Here is a 22346-nt window from a genome sequence, read left to right as displayed (position 1 = left end):
CATTCTTTTCTGAACAAAAGAACAGATAGGTACAAACTTGGTCCAAGAGGACAGGTCCCTCTTGCTACTTTATTGTTGGAAGAAGAATTACCTCAGAGATAGGTGCCTGACACTCTTTTCCTACACACATATGACTGGTCGCTGCTGGAAATAAGAGAATGAGCCAGATAGGCTCTTCATCTGCTTGAGTACCCCTGCTCATTGGTGAGCAAACTAGATTTTAGTGTTCTCAAGGCCCATCTATTTTTGCTCTTGGTAAATGAGTTTACTAAGAAGAAGAATTTGAGATGTAAGAATTTTAAAATGCATAATAGAAATTGTTTCCAGAAAGCAGCTTCCCCATTAACCAGAAAATACTTGGTTCCAAAGTTGATTCTAAAAATTAAGACCATTCAATTTGGAAAAAGAAATGTACTGTGTGATGTTATAACATAACCACAGCAACTCCAAACATGGTTAATTACTGAAGGCTTCGTGAAAGAATTTAGAGAAAAAGCAACATCAGTGCCCTGAACCATGAATTCGGAAAAAGAGCTAACATCAGATACCTGCAGAAGTGGAGGAGAATGTGGAGGTCCTGATACTTCTGAACTTTAGGAAGTTTTTTGTTCTTTCTGTGCTCAGAGCACAGGGAGGTTTCTGACACACTCCTAATAGAAGGATTGCAGATTCTTCCATCTCTGCAGCCTGTACCACTGACCTAAGTGTTTAACACAAAATCACTGCAATCTCCATACAAGTCCATGCAATCTTCAGATACATGAAGGTTGCTAGTATTTTTAATTTTACTGCATGACCACTCCATTTCTTGAAAGAAATAGTGTCCTGAGAGAGCTGGCAGACGTTATCGCTAGGCTACTCTCCGTCATCTTTGAAAACTCATGGTGAACAGAAGAGGTATCTGAGGACTGGAGGAAGGCCAATGTCACTCTAGTCTTCAAACAGGGCAAGAAGGATGATCCAGGAAACTACTGGCTGGTTAGTCTCACCTCTGTCTCTGGAAAGGTGATAGAACAAGTTGTTCTGGATATCTCCAAATATATGGAAAACAAGAAAGTTACTGGGAGTGGTTAACATGGATTCACCAAAGGGAAATCATGCTTGACCAATCTGATAGCTTTCTATGATATCATAACTGGCTGATTAGATAAGGTGAGAGCAGTGGATGTCATCTACCTTGACTTCAGCAAGGCTTTTGACACTGTCTCCCATAATATTCTCCTTAAGAAATGCAGGAAGTGTGGGTTAGATAAGTGGACAGTGAGGTGAATTGAGAGCTGATTGAGTGACAGAGCTCAGAGGGTCATGATCAATTGTGCAGGGTCAAGTATGGAGACCTATAGCCAGCAGTGTCCCCAGGGGTCAGTACTGGGTCTGTTCTTGTTCATCATATTCGTCAATGACTTGGATGAGGGGACAGAGTGTATCCTCAGCAAGTTCGCTGATGATACCAAACTGGGAGGGGTGGCTGACACTCCAGAGGGCTGTGCTGCCATCCTGCATGACCCGGACAGGCTGGAGAGCTGGGCAGAGGGGAACCTAATGAGGTTCAACAACAGCAAATGTAAGGTCCTAAACCTGAGGAGGAATAGCCCCATGCATTGGTAGAGGTTAGGGGCTGACCTGCTGGGAAGCAGCTCTGAGGAGAAGGATCTTGGAGTCCTCATAGCCAATAAGTTAACCAGGAGCCAGCAATGTGCCCTTGTGGCCAAAAAGGCCAATGGTGGCTTGGGATGCATTTGGAAGAGTGTGGCCAGTAGGTTGAGGTAGGTCATCCTCTCCCTTTATTCTGCCTAAGTGAGGCCACATCTGGAATACCAATGTCCAGTTCTGGGCTCTCCAGTTCAAGAGAGACAGGGAACTGCTGGAGAGAGTCCAGTGGAGGCCAACAAAGATGACTGGGGGATTGGAGCATCTTCCTTATGAGGAAAGGCTGAGACAGCTGGGACTGTTTAGCCTGGAGAATAGGAGACTGAGAGGAGACCTTACCAATGTCTACAAATATCTAAAGGGTGGGTGTAAGGAGGATGAAGCCAGATTCTTTTCAGTGGTGTCTAGTGACACGAAACAAGAGGCCATGGGCACAAGCTGGGACACAGGAAGTTCCACCTAGATGATTTAGAAAAGTACTAGATTTGGGAGAATACAGCAAAACTTGCATATGCAGTAGATTGCAACAAATCTTACTGTATTTTAGCACAAACATGTTTGCTAATGCTTCCTCTAATTTTCCTTACTACACTATCAATAACTTCAATGGCCAACAATTCTGTTAATATTTCCAAAGAAAAAATAAGTAGATATATTAAGGAAAGATGTGCTGCAAATAATGGAGTTATAAAATACAGTACATATAATTATCTTATTATTATGCAAGTTTAGTCCTGATATTCTCTGTACATGAGTTCTATTGATTTATTTCTTATTTTCCCATAATTCAAAGTGTCTTAGATTAACAACGATGCATGTTTCTAATGGTTGTTTATAATTTTTCAGTTCTAGTTTGAATTATTTTTCAATTTTCTTTGCTTTTGCTAGTCAATTTCCCCTCAATTTTAGGTACTTAACAGGGACAACAGGTGGGTGTCATTGTCTTTAGAATCTAAAAAGACATCTAAGCACACTTCATATAACCTAAGCAGCATGAATACTATCATTTTAATTATCATCATTGAAACACAAAATCACTTTCCCAAAGACTGTTTATTTTAATGAGCTCTTGAGCAGTCAACAAATATGTGCTGAAAATAGAATTGATGATCAAAGTATGCTAGCATACTTCTGTTGAAGAAAAGGTTTTATTTTGTTACAGCACTTACATATTGGCCCTTGAATATGTTAAGGATAGAAGGGAAGAGCTCATTAGAGATTTGGTGTATTTAATTTTCTTTCCAAGCATAAATACCTATGCCTCTAGAATATCTGAAAAAGTAACTTCTGTGGGTTGTGAACAGTAATGAAAGGTAGATTTACAGTGAACTGAGGCAAATATAATCAACACACTCATGAGGTGTAAGCTTGAATAGATGTATTGGCTAATTAACTACCATTAATATTATATCTGTAGGTTTATACCTGTGCTCCTTCTAACTCATTTGTGCTTGTACTGCAGTTCTCTAGTGGAAGTCAAGAGGCCTCTTTAGGAGAACAGCTTTGTTATGTGTTACAGGAAGAAGATATAATCTAAACCAGAATTTTAGAATTATGTTCAAATTAACATCCATAGAGAAAACCACAGATGAGAGCTCATATTAGCCAATAAGTGTCATCTTAATAGAAAGTGGCATGCAGATATTGATGCTGGCAGCTTGCTGATGCTGTGAGTTGCAAGGGAGAACTCTGATCTTGCCAGGAGCCAGGGAAGTGCTGGCAAACAGCACATGGTGCTGTGACTGGGGCAGGATGACGAGACTGCCCGTAGGGGCACTTTCTCTTCCCTTAAAGACTACACTAATTGGAAGGTTATTGATGAAGTAGTTTCAAATGTGCCGTTAGTTTCTAGGAGATTAATGAACATAACAGATTTGGGCTGTACACTTTCTGAGCCCTGTTTTTAAGTAAGCTTTAAGTGTTCTTAAGTAAACCCTTATTTTCAATTTTCCCTATTTACTAGTGACTCATATTCTCTTTATTCAATTATGGTCACAGATGAGATGATGAGTGGACTCTTTCAAGCAGTTCCCTGTCCTTCTTGAACTGAGGGGCCCAGAACTGGACACAATATTCCAGATGTGGCCTCACCAAGGCAGAATAGAGGGGGAGGAGAACCTCCCTTGACCTACTAACCACACCCTTTCTAATACACCCCAGGATGCCATTGGCCTTCTTGGCCACGAGGACACATTGCTGGCTCATGGTCATCCTCCTGTCCACCAGGACCCCCAGGTCCCTTTCTCCTACACTGCTCTCCAGCAGGTCAGCCCCCAACCTGTACTGGTACATAGGGTTTTCTTCCCCAGATGCAAGACTCTACACTTGCCCTTGTTGAATTTCATCACGTTTCTCCCCGCCCAACTCTCCAGCCTGTCCAGGTCTCACTCAATGGCAGCACAGCCTTCCGGTGTGCCAGCCACTCCTCCCAGTTTAGTGTCATCAGCAAACTTGCTGAGGGCACACTCTGTTCCCTCATCCAGCTCATTGATGAAGATATTGAACAACACCAGTCCCAGTACCGACCCCTGAGGGACTCCACTAGTCACAGGCCTCCAACTAGATTCTGTCCCATTGACTACAACTCTCTGACTTCTTCCTTTCAACCAGTTCTTGATCCACCTCACTACCTGATCATCAAGCCCATACTTCCTCAGCTTATCTACAAGGATGCTGTGGGAGACAGTGTAAAATGCTTTACTGAAATCAAGATAAACCACATCTACTGCCCAAACCATCATCTATCCACCTAGTTACTTCCTCATAGAAGGCTATAAGGTTGGTGAAACATGACTTACCCTCGGTAAAACCATGTTGACTGCTCTTAATGACCCCCTCATACTTGATATGCCTACACATAGTGCCAAGAACAAGTTGTTCCATCACCTTTCCAGGGATGGAGGTGAGGCTGACCGGTCTATAGTTACCCGGGTCCTCCTTCTTGCCTTTCTTGTAGACTGGAGTGATATTTGCTTTCCTCCAGTCCTCAGGCACCTCTCCTGTTGCCCACGACTTACCAAAGATGATGGAGAGTGGCCTAGCAATGATCTCCACCAGTTCCCTCAGCACCCATGGGTGCATTCCATCCAGACCCATCGATTTATGGATGTCCAGATTGCTTAACTGATCCCTAACCCATCCTCATCTACCAAAGCAGATCTATCCTTAGACAATTTATGTTTCCTACCCTCTTTATCCACAGTATAAAACCTGACATGAAGTGTAGGATACAGCTCCTTGTTATGAGAGAGTTTGATCTTAATCACTTACAAAGAGGTGCTTAAAGCTGTCTGGAACGCTCTGCGACATCTGATATAGTTCCTCATGCCTGGTGTATCTGAGAGAGAACTTGCAGGAGACATTTGCCCATCTAGACTGGCAGCTAGAGCCTAAGCAGGACAAGCAAAGTCATCTCAAAGGGCACTGAGAAGAGGCTCAGTTGTCCAAAGGGAAGTCTGTGGAACCATTTTAAACAAATGTATCCTGCCCTTCATGCTGCTTTTAGATAACTAACCAACACTCTAGTTGTCTTCATGTTTCATTCCTTATCAGAATTCAATAGCTTTTATTTACTGACCAGCAGTTAGATTTCTGCTTATATCTTATGCCTTAAAAACTTGCCATCTGAGTTCATTCAATGACCCTTGAAAAACAGCTTTTAAACACTTCTTATAATTGCAAGTAAAATGATTTGCAGGGTACTCTGTATATCACAGAATTAAGCATGGCTGACTCCTGTATCCATTATTTAAATATTGGATTCATTAGCCTGTCAGGAGTTGCTTTAAGCAAACCGATGAATTATTGGAAACTGTAAATGCAGTTGGAATGAAGCTTCATTAGATCTTGTCTTGCTCTGTGAAAAGATATCATGCAATATAACTGAATAATGTAATAAAACTGTAGATTTCAAGTTCATATTTAGATTTGAACTCCAGATTTCCTCAAAATCTGACGAGCCACCTCATGCATTTTTCCTGTTTTTCATCCATTGTTAGTCTGCGTTGTTTCAGGGAACTATCAGTTGAAATGTGATTCCTTGTGTCGCCTTGGTGAAGTAACAATATTACACTGAGTCTCAGAGCGTTCATCTGCAAAATGTGCATAATAATACCCTGAAGGTATATGCTGGAAAAAGGATTCACTAATGGTAATAAAACCACTGTAAAACTTTTTTTAAAAAAAAAAAAATATTCAAATTTGACCTACATTGTAACAAGCTTTATACCACCTTCCTGCAGAGAGAGACTGAACATGATATAGTGGATAAAATGAAGCTAGACACCTTTGATTACATTAAAAGCAGTCCTGTGCAGGTAAAAAGTGCTGTCAGCGCTTCAAGATCAGCATAAATTCAGAGTGAAATATTTGAAGTAAGCCAGATGTACTCCACTGCATTCCAGAGCAGTTGGTGAGTAAGAGTTCAAAAAAGAGTCACTGTTTAAGGATCCAGGCACAGGACTTTGGAAAGCCAAAGCCTACCTGGAGATTAGTCTGATGAAGGATGCAAAGTGCAACAAGAAATGTTTCTATAAGTGTAGCAGCAGCAGGAGAAAGTTGTCCACACCAGTTCCCATCTCAGAATGATGCTGCAGGCCTATGGCATTGCTCCAAAAGTAGGTAGGTTGTAAGAAGGTAGGCAAGGCAGATTCTGAAAGTCCAGGTCCTACATGTGGCAGATAGGTTTGTGTGGGGTCTGTAATAAGACAACACACTTTTCTTTCAGTGTGCTATTGGTGAGTAATGGCCTTGAGTGTAGGCTCTGAGCCTGTACTAGCAATAAAGTGTATGGAGAGAGAGATTTTCAGCCTATATCCCTCTTCTGGAGCTGTGCAAAGAGAGAAAGTGTGAAAAGATGCACTACAGGCTAAATTTATGGTGAAGTGTTAGCTTGAAGTACATTCCCAGTGCCTGTATCTATTCCTTAAGATGTGAAACTGAAGTCTGTCTGACTTCCTCCTCCAGATCAGTGCTTTGCTTGTTTGAGCTCCAGTGGCATATAAATAATGCTATTAGGATTTATTGCTTCTACAGCCTACTATGAGCTCTGAGTTTTGTCATTAAATCTTTTAGGTACAATATGCCAAGCAAGCAAGCAAAAGACCTCACAAGGGAATTGCCTACATTTAAACACCACAAAATAAGAAACTGTCAGGTGATAAAGCTCCTGTTATAATTTCAAGGAGATTCTAAGTCTAGAAGATTGTTATCTTTATTCCCTCCAAGGATGATCTGGTTGATGCTTGCCTGAGGGAGGCATTGCATACAGACGGATGCCCTTGAATCTTTTCCTTGTAGTGTTGCCACAGTGGACAAGCCCTCCCTCTCATTTAGTGCTACTATTCTCTGGAGAACAGGCCACCTTTGCTAGCTGCCCAAGAATCACTTTCAAAACTAGATAGTATTTTTCTTCAAAAAGAAAAAAATTCCTATTGTGGGTAATACCTTCAAGTTCCCTGAGTTTTTCCTAAAAGCGTATTACATTCTAGTGGCTTCTGACTCTGCTTTGGCCTGAAAATATGTCCTAAGCTTCCTTAAGTGCAATCAGACTACAAAGATGTTTTACACAGCTGCCCAAAAGCAGAAACCACTCCTTCAGCAAACTCTATGCCCAGACATGTCTTACCTAAAATGAATCCCAACTTTGAGTAATATCATTATCAATCTGTGTATGGATTCAAGATTGAAGCTTCTTCCCATTCATCCACACCATTCGTTCAGTGAAAACTTTGTCTTATTGCCTAGTTCACATTTAATGGTATTTCAGCAATGTCCTATGAAGATACCTTTAGATTATACTTCTTACATGGATGAGCCTGAGTCAAGATTTGCACCTAGCTTACTTTAAATAATGTATATGACCTCTACCTGGCACACAGACGAGTGCAACCTCACTGCACAAGCCTATACCTGGACAAAGTAATTGCAGCTCCTTAGAAGCTCTGGATAGCACATTGATGTGATGACATGCACACAGGATTGTGTGATCCCTAAATGGGGCGGCTGTGCTGCCTTAAGCTTACATTTTTTCACTTCTGTATGTTTCCTGCTGCACAGAAGCCTCACAAGGCTAACACTTTCCTAGTTCTTGTTGCATTTAGCTGCTACATTCTCTGTTGCTCTGGCAAGATCTGAGAGCAATCCAATAGTTTTCTTCTTCTTCACAGGAAACACTAGGTGTTTATTCACAGGAACACATGTACTTACAAACACAGACATGCACATAGCCATGGATAAAGTTCTAGCAGAGCAGCATCTTGTTGCCATTGTGGCCCTGAAGGAGAGAGGATCTCTCCTTCTTCCTAAGGATCCTCTCTACTGCATTCTGAAACTACCACCTGAGGGAAAGGTCCTCTTTCAAAACCTTCTGAAACTAAAAAAAAAGGTCATAAAATCCAAACCCTTGGGCCTTGTGACTGTCATTCAGCTGTATTGAACTAGGAACCTCACTATTACTGGTTTTGCTATTGCAGGATTCCCAGCTGGAGAACTGCAAAAGCCTTTCTTTTGGGGAACAGAGTATCCTAGGTAAGTACTGCACCAGGGAACATTTACCCGGAAATGAGGAATAACAGGGAAAGGTATTGGAAACATATAGACAAAGAAGAGGGCACGGAGGATGCAGCTAAGCTGCTGAAGAAGACCATCAGGTAGTGCCCAGGAATACTGTGTTGCCCTTTTGTAGGGAAAGCTCGGCCCTTGGGCTGTGTTTTCTTCCCTGCTGTTTCCTGCTTTTGCTTTTGAAAAAGCAGACTTTGAAAACTGCTCTTTTGTGTGATAACTTTTCTTTCCCTTGGGAGCTGTGTATGTTGCTTGTTGTCTTAAACTGATGACTGATTTCTCACAGCAATTGCTAATTTAGTGCACCTGAGTGGAAGTGGTTCAATGCTAGAGCATGCAGATGCAGCAGTATGCACATAGCAGGTATTAAAAGGAATTATAAATCAGGTAACTAACACTTACTGAACAGAACTGAATACCCTGAGGAGCCATTTATTATGAGTTTATTGTTCACTTTCAGATAATATCTAAGATTAACAGTGGGCCCTCACTTGTGCCTTTTGAGGTGCATGAGATTATCTCCATGTGCAGAACTGATTGCCTGAGCAGATCCATGTGATACTGTAGCTGAGGAAGACTAATTACAGGTCACATATATTTAATTTTGAAAAATCACTCTTTTTTTGCAGCGCGATAACTTTCTATTTTAGGGCAGGATGAAACCATGAAAAGTTTCTGAGAGCAGTATCTGAAAGTTATTTTGCAGTTATATAAAGCCAGTTACTGGTGAAACATATCCTTAATAAATCTTTGTTAAAAAACCAAACTTTTAAAACATTTTGGATTTGCCATCTTCCAATCTGGATATGTCCTTGTAAACAGGAATTTTGGCAATATATGTAGAGAGACACATTCAATTTAGGAACAAATTAATTTGCATTCAAAGAGAATTCTTATGAGCCAGGTGACTTTCTAAGTGGTAACTGGGGATAGAAGAAAGTTCTTTCTTATTAAGGTGAACTTAATTTTTGCTGTGGTTATTACAGACATATTTCCAGCTTTGCTTTCTGAAGAGATTTCTCTGTACCCTGACCTTTTACCATAGCTATAAAGTTGTAGTTCTTTCAAAGAATTATATTTTGCTCATTTCTATTCTTTAAAGGTTACCTTAGCTTAAATTGGTTTTGCTTGAGTACTTATCAAAATGAAATTTAGTAAACAAATGTAGCTGGTTTATATCAGGCAGCAGATTGCTTTTGTCCTTGAAATATTCTTGATCAGTTTTCTGTCTGCTTAAAAGAAATAGTACATGGCACTGGAACAGACAAATCATCAAAGTCATCAGCACTTCCTGAAAAACTGATTTAGCAAATATTTAACATTTAGTGGAGTTTTAGTGTCCAGTCCTAGTATAACCACTGTAAAACAGGTGCATCTATTTGCATAAAGGGAAGTTAAACTACCACTTTACATCTCAGTACATTAAATAGTTTTTCAATGCCATTCAAATGCCTTCTTCCATAGTTATGAAAGATGTCAGGTGTATTGAAATGGAGATGTCAAACTACCTGAGTTGGTAGCTTCCTTGTGGTCCTCTGAGTCTCCTCAAAAAGTTCTCCTCTAATGTGGTACCTGCTTGGTTGCACCTAATCTCCTCCATCTCCGTCCAGCTGTGTCCCAGGAGTGAAGAGCATGAGCTGAGCTTACAGCATTTCTGGCAAAAAAAAAAGTTGTTGAACTGGACAAAATGCTGAAGGGAGTTCACAGAAACAGAGGTCGAAGTTCATGCCAAATTTCACCCCATATTTAGAAGCTGAGGAAAGCCCTAGAAGTGCCTGGGCACCAGTCTTTTCTTGGTCCCTGCCACTCCCAGTGACCAAGAATCCTAGAGGAAAAGTAAGATGTCTTTAGTAACAGAGCTTATTGGTTCTTGTCCTCTTTACATGTTTTGTGCCATTCTTTTTATAGTTTTCCAGCTGCAAAAGATCCTGTAACCACTTTTCTTCAGATGTTGAAAACAAGTCTAACATGGTACAGCTAGTATGGATAATTATCGCTGTGTGCTACACAAGATTACAAATTTGCCACACAAAAAGATATTTCCATTACTGAAATGCATAATTTTAACCAGCCTTTTTTAGTGAAGGTTTGCAACAGCACCCAGGGGAAAAAACCCACAACAGTAGGGAAGATTTTATCACATGCAAATTACCTTTCAGGAAAGACAAAAACAAAGTGAAGAATTGTCATGGGAGCAGGGGAATTAAATCATATAATACTTTTTGGGCATGACTGAGATGAGCAATTAATTAGTCTGCTATGGATCATTAGGTCCAGTAATAACATGTTACTTCAAAACCCTCTGCCTTTCTCCTATTTCAATACAATATGTTCTAAATACTATAAGCTACTTTGAAATATCGCATCTCAATAACTGAAATAATTAAAATCACAAAAAACAACTTAACAAATTTAGTAGGTCACTTTCCCCCTGAAATATCCACTGTGTGTGATATAAAAGAGGCCTGGACCTTCTTTCATCCCTGTTTCACCCAAATGCATGTTTATTTGGATATAATGAGGAAAATATAATTAACTGTCCATAAGGAATACAAAATATTTCTTCCTATTCCTTTTCTCCAGGGCATTAGATTTGATTGTAGATCATGTCGTGTTCCTGGGCAGGTGCAAGAAAATTGTGCAACCTCTTTTATGATGGAAAGAAGCTCTGTTTAATGTTTTACAACCTAGAGTCAGTCATTTGAAAGTCTTTTTGTTGCTTGCCAGCAAGGAATGATTCAAGCCAGCATTACAGAAGCCATTTCAGTTTTTATCTCTTCTTTTTTTGTGGTGATGCTAAGAGAATAATTTCACCTATAACTTTATCCTCTTCTCAGAATATACAAAATGCAGTAGTCATCTGAAAGAGACATTTTGGATCTCATATGATGCTAATAACGGATTTGGTTAGAAGAGTGAACCATCAAAATGCTCTTTAAATTTTGATATTAAAGGTTGCTTTTAAACATGAAGAGTTTAACATTCAGACTTTCAACAATTTTAAGTCAAAATTGTTCAGGTATAATTTTCAGTCCCATTCCTTACCCCAGTTTAAAGAAATAATTATCTTTCCTGAGGGTTTCTGTCTTTTGATGTTTGTGAGTGCAGACGCTTTCTGAAGAAACTGCTTTGTGTTACAGGTCGTTAAGCTACGGTGCCATAGGAGTTATTGTTGGCCATGAGTTTACTCATGGATTTGACAGCAATGGTAAGTATCTGCCTGTGTTGATATCTGTGTTGATAACTTTGTTCTTTTTTTTACAGAGCTGACAGATTATAAGATGACTTGTAAATGCTTTGGCTTTTTTATTGTCTTGATTTTTAACAATGCTGAATTGTGTGGAAAAAACAACAACTTGATTTTGGGGTGCTTTGGTTTTTTTTTCACACTTTCTTATTATTTTGAGTGGAAACTAAAGCAACAACAGATTCAGAAAGTCCCAGTTGAGGATGATAGGAGGAAGTAAAGGAGTAATTATGAAAATTACTTCTAAGAAAAACCTTCATTTCAGTTTTGACTTTTTCAAAAGATAGTTATGCACAATATTAAAATACAACACTGGAACAAAAGTGGAACAGAAATTGTATTGCAAATTATTAAAAAAGTTAAAAAAGAAAAAAAGAAGAATTTGTCTGAAAATGTCAAATCAACTATTCTTAAAAGCTGTGGGGCATTACCACCATCTAACTTCAGCTGCGTCAGTAAAGTGCTTTTTAAAATTGGGCTCCTGAGAGAGAGGGGCAGGGAAGAGAGTGAGAAACATGAACCTCATCCTCCAGGGAGCAGTTCTGAGTGTTTAACTGACATCCCACTCTGACTTCCTCTCTAGAGAAACCTCTTCCACTGAAAATATAGGAGGGAGTTTAAGGAAAAGAAGACTTGTAGCTCACTGCCCAACTTAAGCTGGGTTGCTTATATTGCAGTCCTTTGAATACCTGGTAAAAAGTAAAGTGGAAACCTTGTATACTGTTGACACTGCTCCACAGCATTTTGCATGAGCCAACATTACTGAATGGAGAAACACTTCTTCCCAAACTCACATCTGCCCTAACACTTTCATATCAGACAGGTTATGGTGCAGCAAGTACAACCACGTATTCAACTGGATAGTTTGACTTGATCTACCTTGCTTCTGGAACAGACCCTCTTCTGAGCATAGTATTGTTCAGAGATGCGGCTATAGAGGATGTTACAACACATGGATACTGGCTGATTTTTCCATCCTGCAGTATGATATGGAGGGCCTGGACTTAGTCCTCAGAGCAATGATTCAATGTTCCTAAAAGCCCATCAGTCTGGCTTTATATAGTAATTTGTTGCAATAGCATAGATGCAAGACATGTTAGGGCTTTTTTTGAGAGCAGGTTTATCAGCCCATGTGAATGCAGTCTTTCTCTGTGATTTGATTGACAACCAGCTGAACATGAGACAGCAGTGTGCCCAGGTGGACAAGAAGGAGAACACCATCATGGCTTGTACCAGGAATGGTGTGACCAGCAGGACCATGGAGGTGATCCTGCCCCTCTACTCAGTCTTGGTGAGGCTGCACCTCAAGCACTGTGTGCAGTTTTGGGCACCACAGTATAGGAAGGCATTGAAGTGCTGGAGAGGGTACAGAGAAGGGCAACTAGGCTCATTAGGGGTCTGGACAACAGGTCTTATGAGGAGAGGCTGAGGGAGCTGGGAGTGTTCAGGCTGGAGAAGTGGAGGCTGAAGGGAGACCTCATTGCTCTCTACAGCTACCTGAAAGGAGTTTGTGGTGAGGTGAGTGTTGGCCTCTTCTCCCTAGTGACCAGCGATAGGACTAGAGGAAATGGGGTCAAGTTGTGCCAGAATCGATATTAGGGAAAAAAAATCACGGAAAAATTAGTGAGGCATTGGAATAGGCTGCCCAGGGAGGTGGTGGATGCACCATCCCTGGAAGTGTTAAAAAAAGGGGTAGACGTGGTGTTTCAGGAGATGGTTTAGTGGCCAGAGGTTGTAGGGTGGACAGTTGGACTTGATGATCTTGAAGGTCTTTTCCAACCTTAATGATTCTATGATACCATGTATTGAAGGTGTCCTCTTTCATCTTTCTGTTTCTTTATTTTTTCCCTATGTGTTGTCTTCAAGATGACAAATTCCCTAGAGATGTATTTATTTCTGTGTTTAGAAGGTAAGAGCCTCAGCAAGAGGTAGTGGTCTGCTCAGAGAAGCAAACCTTCTGTTCCTCTGTGACTGGCTGGAGTCTCAATGGAGATTAGATACTCTGCTATAAATGATATGGAGCATGGATCTGAAACTGAATCTTCCATGAGACACTGCTGTAACCATCAGCCTGGGGAATAGGATGTACATATTCTCCTTGCTTCCATGAATACTATTCAAGTGTTTCGATTTTGCTCGAAGGCAAAAAATGGAAACTGCAGGAGTTTCCATGAAATGGATTTTTTTTTCTGATCAAGCATATAATTAATCAATAATATATTAGTTATCATCAGGTTTGCAGTATCAAAGACATATGGTCTGAGGATGAAAAATACTCACAATTACACTTAGGAGGAAGCTCATATGCCTCTTATACTATGTAATTATAGAATGTACTATAGAACTCATTATTCATTACTGTTTTTTCCTGAAAATTGAAATTATGAAGATAAATAGAATGCCAGCTTCTTACCAGTGACTTGAGTGAGGTAAAAATTTTTTCTCACTGATCTTATCCATTTTATACACACACTTGCATGAGTACATTTACCTCTTATTTCTGTGCAGGTGATAGATTCCAAAACTGGAAAGTATGAGTTTTTCTCCTCCAAAACAATGTTTTTTTTCTCTTCCTTTCTTCCTTTCCTTTCTTCCTTTCCTTTCCTTTCTTCCTTTCCTTTCCTTCCTTCCTTCCTTCCTTCCTTCCTTCCTTCCTTCCTTCCTTCCTTCCTTCCTTCCTTCCTTCCTTCCTTCCTTCCTTCCTTCCTTCCTTCCTTCCTTCCTTCCTTCCTTCCTTCCTTCCTTCCTTCCTTCCTTCCTTCCTTCTTCCCTCCCTCCCTCCCTCCCTCCCTCCCTCCCTCCCTCCTTTATTTTCTTTCTTTCTTTCTTTCTTTCTTTCTTTCTTTCTTTCTTTCTTTCTTTCTTTCTTTCTTTCTTTCTTTCTTTCTTTCTTTCTTTCTTTCTTTCTTTCTTTCTTTCTTTCTTTCTTTCTTTCTTTCTTTCTTTCTTTCTTTCTTTCTTTCTTTCTTTCTTTCCTTTTCAAGGTCGGAAATATGACAAAAATGGAAACTTAGACCCTTGGTGGACATCTGACTCTGAAGAAAAATTTAAAGAGAAAACAAAATGCATGATTAATCAATACAGCAACTACTACTGGAAGAAAGCTGGCTTACACGTATGTAAAACCTCAGTGATTGAAAACAGTGATGCATTAGAAGTTTTGGGTTTTTTGTTTTCTTTTTATAAATTCCAATATATTGGGATATTAGGCTACTGACTTCATTTCTCACAAGAAATAATTTTATGAAGTGAAAAATTGTGAAAAAAATTGTCTGTCAGATTTGATTAGCCCTGTAAACTACCACTACTCACACCCTGGTGACAGGGTTAAACTACTTCTCCCCATCACATGGTATTGGAATCAAAGGAAGAGGATGAAGCTGCTCAGGAGGGCCAGTTTAATTACTGTGAGCATGTTAAATGTCTTCTAAATATGAGGTCCGTAATGAAAATGGAGCAGTGACTCTTCTTATAAAGAAGAATATAATAGCGTTTTTTATAGATTCCTTTAGCAATTCTGCCTGTTATTTATTACAGCTATAAAATGGATGCATAAACCCTACTTTATTTCACATTCAACTCTTGTTATTTCTTCCAAGTGTGCACATAGACCCATTTTTGGTTCTCAAATGAAGGGAGCAGGATAGCAGTAGCTCATAGAAAGTGGAAGGGAATGGTTTCTGTTTCATTGTGTATTAGAGTTATGGGATTCCCTGAAACTGCACATTATGGAAGTATCCAAAAGGAAGAATAAATAGGATAAATTCCAATTTTTCCAGAAATCAATAGTTAAAATTCCAGCAATGTTGGCTGGGACATGATTTGAATCTTAATTTTCAGAATAAAACGCATACCCCAATCTTTACTTGATTGTACGAATTTTACTGACATTTTAGAATCAGAAATACAGTTAATTCTTTGCCTTTTAGAAGGTCACATTGAATGCTTAGCAATAACTCTAACTCTTCCGTGGGCTTTTTGTATTAGCCTCAGAGATAACAAGGCTATATTGTAGTCCATTCTGAATTTCAACAACTCAGACTTGAAGTACTTCATGTAAGCTAATTCGCAAACAAAAATTCTCAGAATCATTCCTGAAGATCTGTAGAAAATACAAAAAATGTCACTTAAAGGTCATTAAAACCTTGCCAAGGATGTGACTCAGCCCTTCCCATGCTGCTGCCATTACTTTCTAGGGTGTCTCTTGAAACGGAATAGATTTGAATTTTTCCCTCCAGTGTAGCTGCTGCCTTTGAAGCTGGTGGATGGGCTTACTGGAGAGATCCTGTTACTCACAGCCTTGTCATCTGTAAGGCTTTTTCCTTCTATTTCCATGGGATAACCTAAAGCACTTTTTGGACAGTAGAGGAAGAATCTTTATATTTTCTGCCATATTTTATAGCTTCTCTGTGAAGAGCTATGCATGAAAGAACCTTTTTCCCCTGTCATTTACATCAATATTTGCACGATCTGCAGGTTTTCTACCACTGTAGGAATATTTTACATGAATCAAGAAATCTATTTACTCTTCTTCTTTCTCATCCAGTTTACAATAAAAATGTCTCCAGAAAAGAAGTGTAATGGAAGGAAATGTGGATATAGAAATAGCTTCAGAGTGCAGTAATCACATAAAGTCTTCTGATCAAATAAAGGGCTTATCATGGTCCCTAAGCCCTGTCACGGACTGTCTGCACAGAGTAGTCTCAGATACATGACCCATGGCTGCCTGAGATTGGCAGAAAGACTTCTTCCACTTATTAAAATGGCCTGTGACCCAAGTGCCACTGCTAGGTTACTCTCATTTTATGCTCTAAATCAGTCTACTTCACAGGCCCCTGCAAGAAAAATGTATGAGTATGCAGGCCAGAAAAAAAGCCAGCTGACCTGTGTGCTTTTTTTTTTTTCTTCTCTCCTAGAAGCCTCTCTCACACTTCTTGAAGGGAGGGAGAGCTTGGCAGGAAAGGGGTGCACTCCTTTGTTGCACCCTTGGGCATCAAGCAAGATTACTTGGGGTCCAATCCAGGTGGTTATCTGCACTGATTGGTGTGGATGTGTACACATAGCTGGGTATCCCCTAGGTCCTTTTACCTCTTCTCCCTCATTTTCCCTTCTTTTGCCCCCATGAAACTAAGGTGGTTCCTGACCCCAGCCCCCCTAAGCTCATCCCTGTAGCATGGGAGAGCCTGTCACCAGGGGACTTGCAGGACAGCATTGACCTTCAGACCTCTGCTCAAAACTGTGCTCAATTACCTTGCTTTTTTGAGGCATAATAAAGAGTAAAGCTGCTTAATTACCTGTCTGGCTGGGTGATCAGAGATAATGCTGCACTTGCAGAAAAGAGGATTTGTTCATCATGATATTGCACTTAGTAATACCAGGAGACTGGCTTTTTCAGAAAGTTTAGATAGTGCTGCTTCTCACAATATATTCTTGTTGCTCTTGCTCTTGCTCTTGGAATCAATACTGGTGAAAGCAACATGCGGATATTTTTAGAGCACTGAATATACTATCAATTTCAATTCTGTCTCTGAGAGTTATTTTTAATTCCACTGTTTTAGGTTATGAATTAAAAGTTTTATTTTAATAGCCCAGTTGTATATAAAGATTTATGTAGAGGAACAAATATAACCTTTCAGATAAAAGATTAAGAAAGGGGCTACTGGATCTCACATGTAACCAGAGAAAAACAGTCTCCAGGGGAGAAATATCAATGTTCAGATCAAAGGTTAGGAACTGGATTCTTGAGTGCATTTTATCTACTATATTTTGTGCTACAGAGATCTAGGACCAGAGCCAGGATAACTTATCATGGAAAATTGTTTACTGACAGTTTTCACATCAAAACCCAGTTTTCTTAACCAGTGATGTGATGGTTGAAATCAGCTGAGGTCATTCTCACCTTGTTTTATTTTTTCCCTGGTTTCTTGAAGTTGATCAAGAAGGAGATTTAGAAATGGGTCGAATAACTGATGTTCGTTCATTCTACCAGGTGAAAGGCAAGAGGACCTTGGCAGAAAACATTGCAGATAATGGAGGTTTGCGAGAGGCTTTCAGGGTAAGTCGATGAAAAATTCCTAAAACACAGTACTATTAAAAAAAAACAAACACAAAAAACAAAAACAGAAAATAGAAGAAAAGAAAAAGCTGTAGTTAGGCTCCAAGTCACTGAAAGACACTCAGTATCTCTTTCTTATCAGGCATACAGGCGATGGATTGCAGAAAAGAGGGGAGGAGAAGAAGAGCCTTTACTGCCAGGCCTTGAGTTCACACACAACCAGCTCTTCTTTCTGAGTTATGCCCATGTAAGTATTACAAACATGGTTTGAGTCACCATCTATTAACCTATACAATGTACAGTGCAGTCATGAGACTACTTAGTTTCAACAATCTGCACCAGCCAAAGCCAGACTTTTCAGGGTATAAGCAGAGACTTTTCCCAGGACTTATTTCTTTTCTCCTTCTCTCTTTGTCCTCATCTATCAATCCATCCATAATACTAGAACTTCTGAAGTGATTCTTGGTTTTGCAGTGTTGTCACAGCAGCTTGCTTTCCTTTTGCTGCTTCCCTGCACTGTGAATGTCTTCTTGCATGTATTGGGCTCCTTGACCTCCTTCCACTTTAGATTCCCAGTTTTCTGGTGCAGTGTTTTCTGACTGCTTCCACCACAGACTCCTGTTGCAAATGTATCATCACCATTCACTGGTGAGTACGTTGCTCAGGGAAACTAAGCAGCAGTGAAGAAAATCTTAGTGAATTTAAACCCATCTTTGTTTGCTGTACAGTAAATATGTTGTAGTAAACCTGTCATAGGTGATGTGAGTTTTAAAAGAAAAACATTTAGAACAAGGGAGATAATGAGAAATTATTTATTTGGTTAAGAGAGCTGGGACAAATGCCCTATATGAGGAGTAAAAGTTGGGGGATAAAACTTTGCCCACTAGTCAAAGGAATGAAACATCTAAACAAAGGCCCAATGCAACCAATACTGGTTTTTAACCAATCCTGGCTGAAAATCACTTCTCTGCTGAGAGCCAGTGTAGCAATCTATGGGTCCATGGGCCACTTAAGTGTGACAATAATGACCATTGAGAAAACTCCATTTTGGTCATTTATGCCAAGTTGAGTTTCCCATTATGTCAGTTTTTCTCCAAGAAAACTTTGAAACCATAGAGAAGATCAGGAGGTCTTACAGGACCCCTGCAGGGAGCATATATACAGTGGACCGACCCTCTGAGGGGAGGCACTTGCAGAGTGAGAACAGTGTAGGCCAGGAACTCTTGAGCTCAGCCTGTTTCCACAGAGCTCAAGACTCATTCAAACTGCCAGGGCTTTCTTCAGCCAACAAAAACTGCACTGAAGTCCATACACCCTCTCGGCAGTCTGGCTTAAAGGATTTTGTCAATAGCAACCATTCAACATAAGAGCTTAGGTGAGGCAGGGGCTGCTTAAATTAGATTTTTCATGTGATTGAAACAGCATGAGAGGGATTATTCAGTCATGCAAATATTCTCTCTACCCTGTTTTGTGGTCAGTTACAATTGGGTCAAGTATTGTGTTAGGAATAGTGAATTGGGAACAAGTGTTGGTAACCTGAAAAATAAGTAATTCAAAAGAAACTGACATTCCAACATGGAACAAATGTGTCAGGTAATAGAGTTGAAATTCTACAGATAATAAGAATCATTATGCATACCTTTTATACACATTACATAGTTCTGAGACCAAACATGCCTGATAATTATTAAGGTGTCAGATGGTGCAGCACAAGCTGAAAAGCAAGCTACCATTATAGAAAACCTCAAAATAAGAACTAGAAAAGTGACTTTGATTAGATGATGGGAATTAGATGAGTGGGTGGAGAATAGCAATGGTTAGAGGCTGGATCCCTGAAGGGATTTGAAAAACAAGGGAATATGCCAACAGAAAGGTGCAAGTTAGCAAAGGTGAAAAAACCCAGGAGTTTGTGGTGTCTTTCTGTTTCGTTCATTCTGTAAGTCATAGGCATTTTAAGAACAGTGACATTACATTCCCCTTTACTTCCAAAATCATCCCAGATAACATGCCTATTTCTTCTTTTTGTCTTGTATTAGGTAAGATGCAACTCCTTTAGACCAGAATCTGCGAGAGAGCAAATATATATTGGAGCTCACAGCCCTCCTCAGTTCAGGTAGTGCAAATAATGTATTTACTCAGTATACATACAGAATCAATCACTTCAGTGCACAAATGCAGAAATGTAACATTTTAAGAGAGGTTTAAGAGCAAACACAAAATTGGACTGTGCTCCTGGCTTAGATTGAAATTGAACTGGTTTTATTAGCTTATCTTTCACTATTACAAATGCTCCTCTGTAAAAATGAGGGCATTGCATCTGCCTACAAAAACAGTTGAACCAGAACACACTCTGATCCCTATGGTGTTCTCTAATCACAGCCTGAGTATCTAAAACGTCTAACCTAGTACTTTTTTTTCCTAAGAAATTCGAGTTTAGAAAACAAAGAATATTAGGAGGGTCCTTGATTTTATCTGCCCATGCTTGTTAAAAGCTTTTGAGTGAGTACCTTGAGTTTTATTGATAATACAAAGCAAAACATGCCCTGTAAATTCAGTTCAAGATTGAACTCTTAGTTGCCTGTCAAGACATTTTGCTTGAAGGAGCTCTGGTAGTCCAGCTGTAACAGCATGTCTGTGGCCTTGCCCAAAAGATGTCCCACACGCTCTCATGACCACAGACATCCCTGAACCTCAAGAAAGAAAGGCTGGAAAAGGAGGAAGGCTTAAAGACTTCATAAGAATTTGGAAGGCAGAGTTTAGATGATTCTGCTTCTCCACAGAATCTGTGTGACCAAAGGCAGTTTTTTTTCTGTTGGGATTCATATAGTTTGTATTTCCTTAACTAAGAATTGTGTGTTTTAACTCAGTCATGTGCTACATTACTTTTGGGGGAAGGATGCTAACTCCACAAGCAGATTCGTAATGGAGCCGTTTCCACTACACGGGAGTAGTTGCCTTCTGAAGACTCCTACCACTTTCTATTCACTCAAGAGTGAGCTGGGATCCCACTTTCTCCATGTCTAAATTTAGGTGATGAAGGAATCAAGCTTAAGAAAAAGGAAAAAATCCAGAGAAGATTAGATTAATTTGGGGTCTAGAACAGAAAAAAAGTTTTTCTTAGTTTTAAAGTGAAATACTCAGAACAGGCTTCTGTTTCAGACCCAAAGGAAAACTGTGGTGCTTGTCTCTTCTTGCAATCATATCAGCAGTGCTGACATATTACCCTTTTCCCCAAACTTTGATTCATTTATATCCCAAGACCATTATAACAGCAGTACAGCTCTTGCTATCCAAAGAGCCCAAACAGCCCTTTTTAAAGTAGTTCTGCATGACCAGCTCTCACTGTTCCAGTCCCTGAATATGTATTTGCAATGTTTTTACAGTAAAGCTGTATCTTATTTGAAGCCTGACCTCGTTTTGTAATTCTCCTTACAAAATTGACCTTTAGACATTTTTTGTGCCAGCTGACTGCAAATTTTCTTATCCGCATAAAGTCTAATCAATATAATAAGAATGTGTTCTACCACGCTGAGCTACTCTGAGAAGCTGATTGTCTGAAATGGAGAAAAATGCCTTCCCATTGCATAACAAAAAGGGTGGAAAGGCATGCAATTTATATCTCAGTAGATACTTTTCTGCTTTTAACTCAGGGTGCTGTTTACTTTAATACCATTGCAAATTTCAGGTTAGTAAATTCCAAGATGCTTAAAAGCCTAAGAGAAATCAGCACAACACCACAGTCCCAATCTGGCAGTAGTAAAATAATAATTTCTGACAGCATGAAATAATACAGACATGAAAGCTGGAGCCAAGGATAACTGCACACCAAGAGTGAGCTCTTCCCCTATGCCTGAAGGTGCCAGTCTGGGATGCAGACACATTGTCTAGCTTGTGTGAGACAGGGATGTTCTGCTCTTTCAGTGTCACACCATCTGTGGAGGAAGCAAGAGAGTCTGGGAGCTGGTCAGAGAAAACATATTTCCAAATACATCAGAGGAGTTATGCTTACAGGTGCAAGGCTGAGCTGGCTGATAAGGGAGGCTCTGCCTGCCCCTGCAGCTTCGGGCTGCAAAGTCATAGGGAGCCAGCAAGTGTGTATACACATGCTTACATGCTCTAAATGACATAGTATCCACAAAATGCAATTGCTTTTTGTTGAGTTTCTAGCAAAGGAAGATACTTCTCAAAGCATGGAATGAAACAAGTTTGTTTTCACATTGACTTTAAATGGGAGTGCTTTACTTGGTTTTATGTGGGGAAAATTGATATGGAAAGCCAGGAAATTCAACCTGAAGTGAACACACTGGAAACATTTACAGGCCTGCAGTGTTGAACAGAAGACAACTTGCATGTCAATCACTTCTCTTTTTTCTTTGCAGAGTTATTGGTGCCATGAGCAACTTTGAAGAGTTCCGTAAAGCTTTCAATTGCCCAACAAATACAACAATGAACAGAGGGGCAGAATCCTGCCGGCTGTGGTAGATGTCCCTTCCAAGTCTTCTGCCAAGAGGGCGCTGCAATGTGAGCTGCTGCACCTGAGCTCAAGCCCACTGCTAAATTTTCAGAATAATGTTCTGCAATCGAGAGGTGTTACTTTAAATGCATCTTCCTTATCCATGCTGATGACCTGCATGGATCTAATCTCCCTCTATTCAGAGCCTAGAAACATTTGAAACAGAAGGGAACAGATTTTCTCTAGTAATAATAATAATGATAAGGAACTCCTTTTATCCATAAGACTACTCCTGCTCATCTGCAGTTGCATTGCTGTTGATGGGTAACTGCCATTATCAATTCTAATTCCTGAATTATAGTTGAGTGAGAGGTAAATGC

General features: G+C 39.9%; 1 protein-coding gene across 1 annotated transcript in view; it reads left to right on the top strand.

The window, feature by feature from the left end:
• PHEX (phosphate regulating endopeptidase X-linked) overlaps nucleotides 1-21995 on the top strand; it is a 99151-nt gene extending 77156 nt beyond the window's left edge. The window contains exons 16-22 of the mRNA XM_051608956.1: nucleotides 8124-8178; nucleotides 11352-11419; nucleotides 14443-14573; nucleotides 17448-17513; nucleotides 17656-17760; nucleotides 19550-19626; nucleotides 21893-21995. Of these exons, the coding sequence (XP_051464916.1) occupies nucleotides 8124-8178; nucleotides 11352-11419; nucleotides 14443-14573; nucleotides 17448-17513; nucleotides 17656-17760; nucleotides 19550-19626; nucleotides 21893-21995 (605 nt within the window). The remainder of the gene's footprint in view (nucleotides 1-8123; nucleotides 8179-11351; nucleotides 11420-14442; nucleotides 14574-17447; nucleotides 17514-17655; nucleotides 17761-19549; nucleotides 19627-21892) is intronic.
• The last annotated feature ends 351 nt before the right edge of the window (nucleotides 21996-22346 follow it).

This window comes from Apus apus, chromosome 1 (genome assembly GCF_020740795.1).
Source record: "Apus apus isolate bApuApu2 chromosome 1, bApuApu2.pri.cur, whole genome shotgun sequence".
Taxonomy (NCBI): domain Eukaryota; kingdom Metazoa; phylum Chordata; class Aves; order Apodiformes; family Apodidae; genus Apus; species Apus apus.
Note: the sequence above shows the minus strand (reverse complement) of the source record. Positions and strands in the feature narration are given on the sequence as shown.